Raw genomic sequence first — 16,125 nt, 5'->3', positions numbered from 1 at the left:
AGCATACTTCCTTATATACCCACGAGGTGGGGCAGAGTTACGCATGCAAAATCCGCAGACCCAAGGCATTTCCATTGCCATTGGCTCGTTTTCTAAATCTCGAAGGTGATAGGCTTTCTATGCGAAACCCCATTTCGTCGTCACTGACGTAACGTCTCCATTCCCTACTCAGGGAACGAGGGTTACATACGTAACCGAGACATTTTCTGAAGAAAGATTCAACTTATATGAAGATAATACATGTACAAGTGTTATTTAAGGTACAATATTAAGTGATATTAAAGTACAATATGGTCATGCTGGAACTGCTTCATAGCCGTGCATGTTAATGAAAATGTGTGTGAACGTGTGTCACTCAATCACAACCAAGAATTCAACAATGTTGTGGCATAACCTGTTGTAACTTACATAACATGTTCCTCTGCCTGCCTCTCCTCCAGCACAGATCATTGTCGGAGTGATTGTTATGTCCCAAAATGTAATGTCTTGAAACCTGCAGTCACAGTCCATATTCCCCACCACATTTACCTGCACTTCCTGCAGAGTTCCAGAACTGGGCTTAGCACCAAGAAAACAGGCTTTTAAGACCTTCTGGTGAAAATATGGATCACTGTATGATACACTTACAGTACAGATTTAATAATAATAATAATAATAATAAATAATGAATGTTCATTCAATTCTTTTCCCATTAAAATATTTTTAAGAACATTTCATGGATAACAGAAAACAACTTACATGAAAAATAATCTCAAAATGTATTAACTTTATTTCTGACATTAGTGAAAATTAGTCATATTCATGTGAAAATTCAGAGCTTTTGTGTTTCTAAGCTGATAAGGTCAGATATGGGATGTGGCAGAGCTCAATTTACAACCACAGTGGGAAAATAAATCTGAACTCAATTTTAAGGTCAAGGTAATACAAAATAAAATAAAAGTTCATAATTATTGTTGTAAATATTACATACAATTTTTGGTTACACTTTATTTTTAAGGTGTCCTTGTTAAAGTGTAATTACACATTTAAGTAAGGAGTGATATCTTACATGTACTTATTATAGGGTTAGGATTAGGTTTGGTTGCATGTAGTTGCATCATTTATAGTTATTACTATAGTAACTAACATGTGGATCAAGGACACTGTGGACACCAGGGACCATTTCTTTGTTAAAGTCTTACTTTCCAGTTAGACTAAAGTGTAGCTCTCCTTGAGAGAAAGAACGCATTATCTTGATGTGTTCTTTGTTCGCTTTCTGTGTATAATTTAATCACAATTAAAATAACAGATTATTTTTATGCTACTTAGAGAAACCATGTCAAGTTGATCGTTTAGACACTGGCTTGATTTACTGACACATAAACAGCAATAAATGATTTTGAGACAAAGAACATCTGACTGTACATGGAGATCAAGGAAAATTTGATTTCTCATTTCATGACCCCTTAAATCCCCATTTTTGTGAGAATAAAAAATCTTAGTGCTGTTTTTCTACATGGTTTAATAACGCTTGGAGAAACTATATTTTGATATCCTAAAAATGCTATCATATCCTAAAAATATTAAACTACAATTTGACTGCAGAAACATGGAAGTAAAATGCAAGATTTGGTGCATGTATATATTTGTATAATTTGAATTAATGTTACATTTGAACCTACAATTTGCGGTCAATCTAAAAGATGTCCAAAATAATTGATTAATATTAGATTTGACAAATTTTCATAGTGTAAAGCTTCAAATGTTACACTAAAGTCCAGAATAGAGTGTCATGTTGAAAATAAAATCTTAATTTCTCTTAAAGCCACACTAAGTAGAAATTGTGTTTTTGTCAAACAGCGACCCCTAGAGTCGCTGTGGAATTCTTGCACTGTCGTAAATATATTATATTATAACGTTTTTACATGATTGCAGCTAAATCACAAGTAAATAGTCTATAGTCTAGGCCTACTGTATAATTTAATTTGTGTTGTTTTTATTGGAATGTAAACATTACAAAATGCCAGATAACATCAGTTAAGTTAAATGTACGTCGCATTATTTCATTACATTGGCCGTTATGATGTCATTAGACATGATTATTGCAATTTATCATAATAGTTTTCAAATTGTGCTCGTTTACACTATTTACAACCTCTACATTAGGCTTATTTATGTCCTGATAATTATGTGAGATATTGAAAGCTGTTCTCATGATAATCGCAGGAATCAACATCAACAGCGTTGTCTGATATCCCTCAGGACTACATGATAAATACACCTCACAAAACCTGAGTTCAGCTGGAAAACGTCTCAGGTTACGACTGTAACCCTAGTTCCCTGAGAAGGGAACGAGACGATGCGTCAACGACGCTTTGGGAACGCCTCCGCGTGATTACGTCTGAAGCACGTATGTCAACTAGTCCAATAGGAAGAATGAGCGTCACGGGCGGGTGACGTCATGACCAGGAAAGGATAAAAGCACATCCGGTGCAACCAGTGTTAGCTTCTAGAGCCGAAGCAAAGTCGATAACAGGGATGCAGGAAGTATGGCCGGGCGACGCATCGTCTCGTTCCCTTCTCAGGGAACTAGGGTTACAGTCGTAACCTGAGACGTTCCCTTTCGAGGGAACTCGCGATGCGTCAACGACGCTTTGGGAACGAGAATACCCAACACGCCAGACTTACAATTGCCTGTATCAAAACTGTCGGCAACTTAAGTACCAAGCACCTGAGAACCTGGGGCAGCATCCAGGTCCAGGCTATAAAACCTCACGAATGTGAGCGGAGAAGACCAACCTGCCGCATCACAAACCTCCTGAAGAGAAACCCCAGATAATAAGGCTTTAGAAGCCGCCATACCCCTAGTAGAATGAGCTCTGACCACCAAAGGGCATGGCTGGCCAGAAGACTCATAGGCAAGAGAAATAGCCTCAACTATCCACTTACTAATTGTTTGCTTAGAGGCCGGAAGACCTTTCTTAGGTGACCCAAAGCAGACAAATAACTGATCAGATTTCCTCCACGGGGAAGCCCTGTGGACATAAGTGTCGAGTGCTCGCACTGGACACAAAAGATTCAGTTTTTCCTGGTCCGAAGATGTAAAAGGAGGAGGACAGAAAGCCTGCAGCACAATAGGCCTAGGAATATTGGTTGGCACCTTAGGGACATATCCCTGTTTAGGGTATAAGAATGCCTTGACCATCCCGGGTGCAAACTCAAGGCAAGTGGGAGAAACCGAAAGGGCCTGAAGGTCTCCGACTCTTTTTAGGGACGAGATCGCTAGAAGAAAAATGGTCTTAAATGTCAGAAATTTCTCTGAAACTAACTCTAGGGGCTCAAAGGGCGCCCCTGAAAGACCTTCTAGAACAATAGCCAGGTCCCAGGCCGGAACCCTAGTGCGAGATGCAGGCCTCAGCCTCAAGGTGCCACGAAGGAAACGAATGACCAGGGGGTCTCGACCCAATGACGTACCACCCACCGGGGCGTGGAAAGCTGCAATGGCCGCCACGTAGACTTTTAAGGTAGATGGACATAAACCTGATGCAAAGCGATCTTGGAGAAATTCAAGTACTGTGTTCACTGAACAGTTAACTGGATCCCACTGATGCTGGTGACACCAAGAAGTGAAGACTCTCCACTTAAGTGCGTATAATTTCCTCGTAGCTGGAGCTCTGGAGCTAAGAATGGTCTCAACAACCTCGGTTGAGAGACCACTCTCTATAAGTTGGGCCCCCTCAGAGGCCAAACCCATAGTTTCCAAACCTCTGGCCGGGGGTGAAATATAGTGCCCCCTGCCTGAGACAGAAGGTCTCTCCTGATCGGGATCTCCAAGGGAGGGCCGTTGAGGAGATGAATTAGATCCGCAAACCAAAACCGGCTCGGCCAACGTGGCGCTACAAGCAGTAGACTTATTCCGTCCTGGCGGACTCTCTCCAGAACTCCTGGGAGCAGAGCAACAGGGGGAAAGGCGTACAGACGTAGCCTCGGCCATGTCTGTACCATAGCGTCCAGCCCCAGGGGGGCTGGCTGAGTGAGGGAGAACCAAAGTGGACAATGCGTCGTATGCTGAGACGCAAAAAGATCCACTTCTGCACGGCCGTAAAAGTCCCATATGAGCTCCACCGCCTCGGGGTGGAGTCTCCAATCCCCTGGCCTCAGCCCCTGCCTCGACAGGGAGTCTGCTCCTATATTCTGAGCCCCTGGTATATACACTGCCCTCAGAGAGCGTAATTTGCCCAGAGACCACAGGAGGATCTGGTGCGCCAGTTTGCAGAGTGGACGCGAGCGCAGACCCCCCTGACGATTTATATAAGAGACCACCGATGTGTTGTCTGTGCGGACAAGCACATGATGGCCCCTCAGGTCTGGAAGGAAATGTTTCAACGCATTGAAGACAGCCATCATCTCCAGGCAATTTATGTGCCACAAAAGATGATGACCCCTCCACAGACCCTGAGCTGAGCGGCCTTCCATTACCGCTCCCCAGCCGGTGAGGGAAGCATCTGTCGAGATCGCAACTCGATGGCAAAGAGCTCCCAACACCGGACCCTGGGCCAGGAACCAATGTTTCCTCCATATAACCAAGGCGCGGAGACACCGCCGCGTGATCTTGATCATACGAAGTGGGTTTCCCCTCGGGGAGAACCCTCTGGTCCTGAGCCACCACTGCAAAGGTCTCATGTACAGCAGGCCAAAGGGGATCACATTGGACGCTGCTGCCAAGAGACCCAACAGTCTCTCGAACTGTCTCACAGTGCGTGACTGGCCTAGCCTCAACTCTTTCGTGGCTACGAGGATAGCAGCTACACGAACGGGCGATAATGTGGCCCGCATCGTGACTGAATCCCATACCACACCAAGGAAAGTGGTTCTCTGTAATGGAGATAGCACACTCTTCTTGGTATTGAGTCTCAACCCCAATTTCTTCATGTGAGCGAGGACGACATCTCGATGCCGAACCGCTAACTGCTCTGATTCCGCCAGAATAAGCCAGTCGTCGATGTAGTTCAGAATGCGTATGCCCTGCAGCCTGAGCGGGGCCAGAGCTGCATCTACGCACTTCGTGAACGTGCGGGGTGATAGAGCCAGGCCAAATGGAAGCACCCGATATTGGAATTCTTTGCCCCCGAAAGAAAACCTCAGGAACTTCCTGTGTTGAGGGAGGATGGAGACATGGAAGTAAGCGTCCTTTAAATCTATCGTGACAAACCAGTCCTCGGATCTGATTTGAGTCACGATCTGTTTGAGTGTGAGCATCTTGAACTTGAGTTTCATGACTGCACGATTCAACAGACGAAGATCTAAAATGGGACGCAACCCCCCATCCTTTTTCGGAACAATGAAGTATCGGCTGTAAAACCCCGATTCTCTGTCGGGCGAGTACACCTGCTCTATAGCTCCTTTCGCTAAAAGAGATTCTACTTCTTGCTCCATTACCAGAGCCTGCTCGGGGTGTACTAACGTAGGTAGCACCCCGTTGAAGCGAGGCGGAGGAGAACCAAACTGAATTCGGTAACCTTTCTCTATTGTTTGCAGGACCCAAGGAGATATATTCGTCAGATTCTTCCACTCTGTCAGAAAATCTACTAAGGGTACCAGTCTCTCGAGACTGGCCTCTGGTATTAAAGGAACAGCTACTTCGGTGACCTGAAGCATACTGGCAGGAAACAACCGAAGTGACTGTCTTTGAACCCCCCTCAGAGGGCGCGAGTCTGACGCAATGTCGAGTTGACGCCGGGTCAGGAACTCGCTGGAAACCGCTGCGCCCTGAAGCACCAAGGGTGGCAGGGTTGGCAGAACGGCTTCCTGAGGACCCCGAAATGGAACGGGCACCGTAAAAAGAGGTGAACACCGTTCCACCCCGGTAGGGGCTGTCCTCAATGGTCTGACACTGAGGGCGTCAGGACCTCTTTTGAGCCGAAGCCTTCTTAGCCATAAGAACGGTCCTCAGATCCGGCTTAGACTTAGAAGACTTCGGCTGAGAATGACGGCTCGGCCCCCAAGGTTTTAAAGGGGGAGCCCGAGACGCGACACTCTCCTTTTGCTGTGCACGAGAAAATTTTGAAGTGCTAGTTTGAGGAAGCTCACGCCCAGCATCCTCAGGGGCTTTGACTTTACGAGGGATGATTTTTTTAAATGCCTCAGATTGCTTCTTTGTTTCTTGAAAACGTTCAACAACCGTATTGACAGCATCGCCAAAAAGACCAGATGGTGAGAGTGGTGCATCTAATAAAAAAGCACGATCTTTGTCTTTAATCTCAGCTAGATTAAGCCATAAATGTCTCTCAGTAGCTACAAGGGCTGCCATAGACCGCCCAATAGCACGAGCGGTCTCTTTCGTAGCTCTGAGAGAAAGATCTGTTGCCCGACGAAGCTCTCGAATATCGTCGGGACTGACCCCCTCACTCTTGTCAATATCCCCTAATAAATCCGCCTGATAAGCCTGAAGCACTGCCATGGTGTGCAGGCAGGCTCCAGCTTGACCAGCTGCTGTATAAGCTTTGCCCACTAATGCAGATGTATTTTTTAACGGTTTAGTGGGCAACGCGGGTGATTTCAGGGACGATGCTGACGCGGGAGACAGATAGCTCGCGAGCGTCTGTTCTGCCGGCGGCATCGACCCATAACCATATTCCTTCAGTCCCCTTATATCAGAATATGTGTGCACTTGAGGACTGAAGAGACGTGACGAATATGGTTTATTCCACGATCTACTTATCTCACTATGCAGATCGGGAAAAAATGGAAGTGCCCGCGAGGGAGATGAAACACTAGATATTAAAAAACGCTCGTCAAGTTTGCTTTTAGGGCGAGCGTCTTTTTTCTCAGATGGCCATTCAATATGTAATTTCTCAACAGCGCGTGTAATCACCTCTACAAGCTCATCATGTGCGGGAGAAGAAGATGGCGTGTTTTCTTCTCGTGTGTTTGTGTCACTGGCCATGCTCAGCACATCTACCTCCTCGGAGCTAGAGCACTGAAGCATGGGGCTCTCTTCCTGGGCAGAAGAAACCGCGGGGCGGGCTTCTGACACCGGCAAGAGAGCACTGGATCCCCCGGGTAAGGGAGGAGATAAGGCAGAGCCCGTCTCCAACCCCGCCGAGAGATCCATTTGCGAACCCCAGGTCTGCTTTCTCCGGGCTGCCTCGGCAGCGGCGGGTCCAGCACCCTGAGGTTCGCGAGCCTGCCCACTCTCGTCAAACATGGACAAGCGGGAGCGGAGCATGCGGAGCGGGAGAAGCTCACAATGCTGACAGTCAGCCCCCTCGAAGGCTGACATAGCATGCTCCGCTCCCAAACAAACTACACAAAGCTCGTGTGTATCCCCACCCGTAAGGAAACGAGGGCAGGGAGGAACACACTGCTTGAATAGTTGTTTCGCCATAGTGATATATATATATATAGTGACAAACAAACAGTAAATATACAGACAGTTTTGACATATAGCGCTTTGCTGAGGCAAAAAAGCTAACACTGGTTGCACCGGATGTGCTTTTATCCTTTCCTGGTCATGACGTCACCCGCCCGTGACGCTCATTCTTCCTATTGGACTAGTTGACATACGTGCTTCAGACGTAATCACGCGGAGGCGTTCCCAAAGCGTCGTTGACGCATCGCGAGTTCCCTCGAAAGGGAACTAATTCGTGAGGCATAGCTATCTGATTTATCAAAACGATTCCATTTACACCTGGTCACATAAATGTATTTTTGCGAAACGGATTTAAATTCGATCTTCAATTCTCGCGCTATATGCAGATTTAATGGAGTGCACGTCACCGAAAGCAACAGATATGAGCTGCATTTTATAGATCATCAGCTAAAATTTCAAAATCAAAGACTGCAATAAGAGAGAGCAGTAACAGCCCTGGTAAGATCATTTCGTTTCTTTACTTTTAATGATGAAGATTGTGTGTTAAGCGTCTGCGACTTACTTTCACTTTGATTTGCGATAGTTTGCACGTTGGCTTGATGCAGTTGCTCATCTGCGGTGATGCGTGTTCCAGCGCGTCGTCATATCTGGATATAACATATAGCCTATAACACGCTCTCACACGTTTATTTATTTATTTATTTTTAACATTTTTGGGATGAGTACAATTTACATATGTGGTTTCAACAACCAGATGCATTTACACTTGTCCAGTTTCGTCTGGAATGCGTCTCAGACCTCCTCCTGAAGTGGTTTGAGGGATCGGATTCAAATCCATCTCAAATGCGTTTCGGAGGGCATTTAAACCTGGACTTTTCACGATCGGATAGCTATCCGATCTGAGAAAACGCATGAAGTGGCCAGGTGTAAACAGCCCCCATGACAAAAACATACGCACGAAAGCCGAAAACAAACGCTGGTTGGCCTCTCACGTCCAAATTTGACGAAGTGGTGGGGGAAGTGACGTATGCCGTAAAGCAGTCGAATTTTGTAGTTCTTTTTGTGCTCTGGTTACTACCCGAACCCCGAAGTTACATAGTGCCAGTAAAAGCGATACAGACCCCGTCAGGCTATGGCAGACGTGTCATTCAACCTATTGTAAGTCGATGTACCATCACAAGGATCTTGGAAATATATTATGAAGGTTGAAAAGTTACATAGTGTTGCTTTAAAAAACAGGTTTGTGGTCCAACCATACCTAAGACCTGTGATGCAACCACTTTCAATGGCATGTGCTTTAAAATCAGTCCAGATAATGTTGTGAGCAGATCTGTGCCAAAGACTCTGAGAGGTAAATGTATGGCATTCTACCAAATCCAAGCAAGTCTTCTTCATACTGTATATACTGTATTACATGATTATTCAGATTAAATGAATATATGATGCAATTATGCATTTCTCCAACTTCAGAATGCCCAACATCACAGATTGATATTGCTTTTTTAATAAATGGATCTGGAAGTGTAAATGATCTGGATTTTAAAAAGATGAAGGCTTTTGTTAAAGAAATAATCAAAAGTTCCCTTTCAGTCGGGCACATTCGACGTAGTCGAGGTGTCGACTGATTGGGATCACGCTAGGTAGCCTGTCATCTAATTGTCATCACATCAAATTGTAAAAATGAGCCAATGGACATTGGTGTGCGTGAATCGCATCACACGCCCCGCCCCACAGCGCAGGTATAAATACGGAAGTGGATGCACGCACCAGTTGTCTTTCGCTTCGAAGCCGATCAGATTTTCTGATGTCTCTGAAGAGTGTTGTCTCACAACGAGCGAGTGTGTCAGTGCTTCTTCAGGAAGTCTTTCCCGGTGCTCGTGTTTACAGCGCATGACAGCGGTGATCGTGAGCTTTCTAAACTTTCAACTGCTGTTTTAACAGCAAAACAAATCTTTGTTTGTGTTTGTCTGACGGCCGGTTGAGGGCGAAGAGAGTGAGTGCTTCACTGGTACAGGCTGTACTATCCCTGTCAGTGTTGCCCCTGTGTGCTCCGGCACTGGTGAGAGTGTTTAATTCCTGAAAGAGCAACACGGGTGCGTTTGCGTCTTTTTCAAGATGTCATTCCGCCCGTACGTTTCTGGATGCGGCCGTTCCCTGTCCCCCACTGACGGCCACAATTGTTGCATCACGTGTTTGGACTCACAGCATGCTGAAGCACCTTTTGTGGATAGTTCGTGTTCTCATTGCGGGAACATGACTGTCTCGGTATTGAGATCTAGACTTGCCTTCGTTTGCGAAGGTGGAGTCCCCATTTCTACACTCCACCCTCGGGTGCCGTGTGATTTGGGTGATCACAGGATAGTGATGGAGATTCTGCCCGGTAACCATTCCCCATGGACTCCTCACGATTCCATCACACCGATACCAATGGATTCCTATGTTGAGCGCACTGGCCTGTCTGTAATGGACGGGCCAGAGGTTCCATTGGTGCTTCCACAGGAGGATAGGATGCCAATTGCAACATCGGAGGGTGAGCTGGGCTCTGGAGAGGATGACTCAGCTACGTTGTCCCCTTCAGGGATTACAATGTTGCCTGAGCCGGATCCACAGTTATCAGCTATGCTGAAACGGGCCGCCGTGGCTGTTGGGCTCAAGTGGAACCTTCCACCATGTCCCGCTCAGTCGCGGTTGGATGATTGGTTTCTCAGGGCGGGCCGTGCTGGTTCTCAGCCCGCCGCCCCGGTGCCTTTCTTTCCTGAGGTGCATGGAAAGCTGACTAGATCATGGATGGCACCTTTTACTGCTGGAAACGATCTGGATAGTTTCTCCCCCCTCCCTCACTACTCTTGAAGGAGGAGCAGTGAGAGGTTACGTGGCTGTCCCTCCAGTGGTGTGATCTGTCGCAGAACACCGTCTGTCCGGCGGCCACTTTATCTGGCTCAGGGGAGTCTTGTTTCCCCTCGCCAGCCTGTGAGTTTTCGTCTGTTCTTACAGACGGAGCTTATAGAGCTTACGGGCAAGCTGCTTCCTCTCTGCATGCCATGGCGTTGTTACAGGTCTACCAAGCCAAAACACTCATGGATATGCACAAGGGTAGTTTAGACCGTGTGCTCATGAGTGAGCTCCGCACTGCAACTGACTTGGCTCTCCGGAGCACAAGCGTTGCGGCCTGCGCGATCTGTCTAGCGATGTCCACCCTAGTGGTTCAGAAGCATCATAGTTGGCTCAGCCTGGTTGATATGGCGGATGCAGACAAGGTTCGGTTCCTGGACTCCCCAATTTCCCAGGTTGGGTTGTTCGGCGCAGCAGCCTTCACCGCAGCAGCCTTCACTCAGGCCTCAGCGGAGAGCTAGCTGCAGGCAGGCCGCCCAGCCTGTATCAGAATCTGCCAAAACAGGTGGCAAGAGCTCGGGGATGGAGTAGAGAGCTTTTGGAGATGGTCACCGATCCACTCCCTCCCCCCGGTGGAGGACCGGGAGGAGTCTTTGTTTGTGTGGGTCTGTTCCACCGCAGGCTCTCGTAAAGCGGAACATAAATACGTTTTCAAAGAAAGAGCAAATTTCCTCTGTTCCTGAGTCCATAGAGGTTTAGACTGTTGGTGTGTGACCCTGTACAGCCTTGCAACCTTCAGCTACCTCTTGCTTCGCCAGGCAACAGTTGGGTGCGGTTCGAGGACCTGGTTTCACCTTCTCACGCACTCTCTGAGGTCATCTAGAGACAGGTAAGAGTCGCACTACACACTCAGTCCCTGTCTCGGACCGCCTTCGGGCCTTTCGAGCTGGGTCCCTGTTTATTGCCTGAAGGCTGTGGTATCTGTGGTTCCGCTGCTTCGCTCAGTTGTAGTACTACATGGTGCTCCTGGCTGATCCAGCGGTTCCCCCGTACCTACAGACTGGGCTTCATTAGCTGGCATTGAGTGCGTTCAAGGACCCGGTCACGCCTTCTCACACATTCTCTGCCGCTACCTAGAGACAGGTGTTTACAACTCAGACCCTGCTTTTGGCCGCCTTCGGGCCTTCCAAGCTGGGTCCCTGTCTCTAACCCGCTGCCTCACTCTGAGTACGTCTCTGATACCTTGGGCCCCCTGTGTTGGTCCGTTGTAGCACTGAAAGGTGCTCCTGACTGACTCAGCCGGTTCTTGTATCATCAGACTCGGCTAGACGATTCAGTTCATCCGGCACCCGCCCATGTGCAGCGCTGTTTGTTACACATCTGTGTTCCAAATTGTGTTGCCGTGTGTGAGGTCATCGCTTCCTACTGGTGAAGGTTGCGATCGAGCCGTTGCGATCGAGCCGTTCCTCCAGCCGATTTAAAAATAGGCTTCTAAGTGAGGCCTGTTCTTCATTGTACTCAAACTATAGTAGACCATTAGGGATCTGTGTGCTTGATTCGGACCCTTTTTCTAAGCCTCCGTTCAAGTTACTACACAGTATACATTGCTAATGCCCATCCCTATGAATGGTCTGCAGCGTGGGGCCTGAAGGACGCGTACGTCAGATATATATATTTTTTTTGTAGATATCCTGTGTCTTGTGTTGAGGAGTCGAAGTCTTGGTACAAGTCCCTCCCTTCGAGGGCTACATAGCCATTAGGGTTTCAGGTCAACTGGAAATGAGTACTCGTCTACGGACTGAGGAGCTTTTTTCCAGTACAGAGGTGAACTTGGTTTACACGTTTCTCAATTAAAATGTGTCCGGTCGGTGCTTAGAGGTGAGAAAGGGTCCCACTGAATAAACTTCAGAGGCTCCTGGGGCATATGTGAGATGCAGCTGCATATAAATGGTTTCCTCCATATGATGACCGCTTCAGCACTGACTTTATGACCAAGTTCCTAGGTGGCTGTGGCAGAGCAGCATGCTCCGTGTGTTAACAACACCTGGTATGCTGCCAAACCCTTAGCAGTGTTCAGACCTTTTGTTTCTCCGGGCTAATTGCTCCTAGAACAAGTGTCTTTTAAACACTAGCTTAGGGGCCATGTATAATGGGCATGCAGTAAGGAGGGCTTGGGCTTACCTCACACTGCATTGGCATTCAGTTGCCTCGAGTTGTAGCAGTTTCCTTGCTTGATGCCGCTGCTCAGCAAGATGCACTGCCCAGTTCAGCGACCGTTGCTCATACGCTTACCCCGTATATCACAACTCGCCCGCCACCTCCTCCTATGGCGTCAAAAGCTTCTGAGGTCGCTTCTTCCACTTTCAAAATTCCGGCCTTCTCAATCGTGCCGCCCAGGTGGACTCACGACAGCTTGTTGCTGAAGAGAGTGGAGACTCCATCCCCAGGCATTCCAGCTGTCCGGATATCTTCGGGGTCGCACAGTTACATCTGTTGCTGCTATGATTTGTTCCCTTGCTAGTTGTTTACTCCCTTAAACACGGAGACACTGGCTCACAGCTGATGCCAGGGTCTATGCATAGTGTGTTAATAAAAAACCCAGTGAGCCTTCTTGCACATCACTGTGCTAAGTCAGGTCAGAGGAGCAGGTTCTTTAGTTGCCCCGTAATGGCCCAACTAGGACCTCGTTCCCTACACAGCCTTCCTGACTCTTCCTTTGTGATTCTCAGGGATGGGGCACCGTTGGCACCCGCACCGGGCCGGAGAAATCCAGGTTCTGTTGTGGCTACCTCTGAAAGAGCTTAGATACTTTTACTTCTGTGAGAGCTCCCTCTAAAGAGAAGAGGCTTGCTTACGATCTGAAGTAGAACCTGTTTGTTGTTGGTGTTCTTCTCACGGGAAGACCCCCGAGAGTGTTCGATCACTTCTGTGCTTCCTTCCTGCAGAAGATGGTTCGGAGTGTGGCTGTTCCTGTGGCTGTTCCGCTCCACCCTCAAAATGATGTTGCCCTTAAAGCACATCAGGATGCAGTTGAGATATAGGAAGTACGACTTGATTGTCAGGTTCCTGAGCGGTGCAAGGAGATGAAATCTTCCTTGCACCCCCTCTATACCTTCTTGGGACCTATCTCCAGTGCTACTGCACTCTGAGACCTCCCCTGAGTACTACAGGTAGTTGAGTTAAAAATCTGTTTTTAAAGATACAGTTCTCCTACTTGCTTACTCTATCGAGAAGGTAGGGGACCTGCACACATTTTGGGTCAATGAATCGTGCCTGGTTTCGGGCCGGCTAACTCTCATTAATTGAGACCCTGGCCTGGATTGTGCCCAAGGTTCCTACCTCTCCCTTAAAACGGGACCAGGTGGTGAGCCTGCAAGCACTGCCCCGGAGTAGGCAGACCCAGCCCTGACTTTTCTCTGTTCCTCCCGCTAGTGTGGGGTTTATGACAGAATGCAAAGTCTCAGAACCTCTCCAGCTCTTGTCTGTTGCGGAAACCAGCTGAAAGGAAGCCGGTTTCCATGCAGAGGTTGGCCTACTAACATATTAGTGTGGCCATCATTTTGGTGAAATTCCAAGGTGCACTGTGCCCACCTGGGTAGTGAGCTCCTCCATAAAAGAGAGTGTAGCTCCTTCCTGGGTGTTGACACGAGTGTCTCGCTGACAGATTAAGAGTTGTTGGCTGGGCGACACCAGCACATTCGCTAAGAAATTAGCCTATGTGTCGAGCTGGTGGCTTAGTGGGCTCCCTTCTCATGAAGCCAGCTTCACCTTAGCCCGATTTGTAGTGTTGGCTTGCTGCGCCATTGCCCTCCTATGGACTGGATAAGTGCGCTTTGCTCCAGTTGAGTTCCCTCTTCCGAACCCTGTTAAGTTCCTCCTCAGCCCGTCGGTGTTGGAGGTGGCGGAGCGTCCGATACTAGACCTATCACTTGTATGCTTGTGTAACTTGTGTTAGGTGGGGTCCATATGTTGTGATCCCTACGGTGATCCCATATGTGTATTCTTCCATGGGTTGACTCCCTGCAGTGAGCCTGTGTCTTCCCTTGGCAGAGCCTGCTCTGCCATCACTGACCTATCCACTTTTTAAAATAAAAATCATTCGTCAAAAAAGAGGGTTATTAAAATATTAAAAATCAAAAACCGTTATTGAAATCATTACATTCATGAAGAGTTACAATTATCATTGAATTTTTCTTAGGTTGGCAATGCTTTTGCTATTGACAAAGCAATAAGGGAGCTGGCAATTATTGCATCTTTACCCACCAATAAGCATGTGTTCAAAGTAACCAATTTTGATGCGCTGGAAAGTATTTGTGAAAAACATTATTGCCATTGAAGGTATGTTTGCAGAGGGAATGGAAAATGAATGACAGAGAGAATGTTTACATTTTACATTTATCAGCTGTCATGTTAGTACAGTTACTTTGTTCAATGGATTGATTTAAAATAATACTGTGATGAGGCTCAGTGTGTGTGAAGGAAGAAGACAGGGTCGGCGTGACTGGGACTCGTATGGCTTTTATTCAAAGTAAAAGAAAAAGAAACAAAAGGTGCTGGCAATATATTTCAGGCTTTAATGATATTATGCTTATTTGTGAAGGTGGATTGTCAGAGGTAATATTGTTTGTAGATTAACACTCAAGTGGAGGTGTTTGAGGAGGTGAACCTGACCAAAGAGATCATTGGAGGAGTAATAGGAGGACTGCTGCTACTGGCTCTCATCACAGCGGCACTCTATAAGGTGTGTATATGTTCAAGTTTGAACCTTTCATTTTCAGCTGTCTAACTTGGGTTTAATTTTTCAAAGTTGTAATGCATATATATGCCTTAATTATCATTTCATTTTCAGGCTGGATTTTTTAAAAACCAGTACAAGCAGTTGCTAGAAAAACAGAACTGAAAAATGAGGTTAACAACAATAGCGGTGTAAAGACTCAAATATGGCTTTGCATGCAAATATGTAATATATAGTATGTGTATGTGTGCAAATATTATTCATATATTGCTTATACGATCATCATAAGCTTTTCATTAAAGTGCCTCTATTATGGATTTTTGAAAATTACCTTTCATGCAGTGTAACGCATGGTTTGTGCTTTTTTAGGGGCTTGCATATATGGACTCCACTTTTTAGTAGACTTTTAACAATACTAAAACATCAACATCCTGGAAAAGCCCAGAAAGTGTGAGGGGAACTATTTGAAATGAGAAGTGAAGGCAGTGCAAGTCAGCAACTTCACTCAAAACCCAGACGACATTGTGGTAGATTTTTTCCACTACGCACCTGACTTAGGTTGAATCAAGTGTCCTAGACACCTGAAAATATTATACTCAGTTGAGTTCACCTCTGAATTTGCGGGTTGATGTCTAAGCGTAGCTATTCTTATCGCATAAATAAAATGCATAAGAATTCTAGTTACCTGACCGCAATCTAACCCCGCCTAAGAGTCTCACAAAGAGTCGAACGACGTCTCGCCCCCTTTCGACACTATCACTCGGGAATAATGTCTTTAGTGTCTGACTAACCTGTAACTTGTTCCACTAACTGACTTGCTGATTGCAGCAATAATAATCAGACAGACTTCAGACAATGCCCTCGAATATGATTTAATCATGGCCGGAGGATCTCAGACAAATATCAGAGAGAATCCCACCAGCAAAAAGAACACAACAGTTTTTATAGAATACGAGCATGGCAAAAGTGACATGGTTTGGTTCTTCATATGCAAACCCTTCTGTTACTAGGTAGAAGCAACTTAGATCTCAAATCATTAAAAAAAGAATGGAAAAGGTTAGAAGTTCAGTTTATTACTCAATATGTCATAAGACTATTCTAGACTGTTATATTTTTGACATTGTAAGAAACAGAAATTTCACTCAAACAGATCAATCTCACTAGACAACTAATGGCTGTCCCACAGTAAAGAAATCCAAAAATTCTG

At 46.4% G+C, this 16,125-nt stretch overlaps 1 protein-coding gene across 1 annotated transcript in view; it reads left to right on the top strand.

The window, feature by feature from the left end:
- The window catches only part of LOC311096683 (integrin alpha-X-like), a gene marked incomplete at its 3' end in the record, with an annotated part of 55,364 nt that extends 40,395 nt beyond the window's left edge, over nucleotides 1-14,969 (top strand). The window contains exon 28 of the mRNA XM_084135987.1: nucleotides 14,814-14,969. Coding sequence (XP_083992113.1) covers nucleotides 14,814-14,969 — 156 coding nt within the window. The remainder of the gene's footprint in view (nucleotides 1-14,813) is intronic.
- Between the last annotated feature and the right edge of the window lie 1,156 nt (nucleotides 14,970-16,125).

This window comes from Abramis brama, assembly GCF_963993115.1.
Source record: "Abramis brama genome assembly, chromosome: 14".
NCBI lineage: Eukaryota > Metazoa > Chordata > Actinopteri > Cypriniformes > Leuciscidae > Abramis > Abramis brama.
The sequence above is the reverse complement of the archived record's forward strand: the minus strand, read 5'-3'. Positions and strand labels throughout refer to the sequence as shown.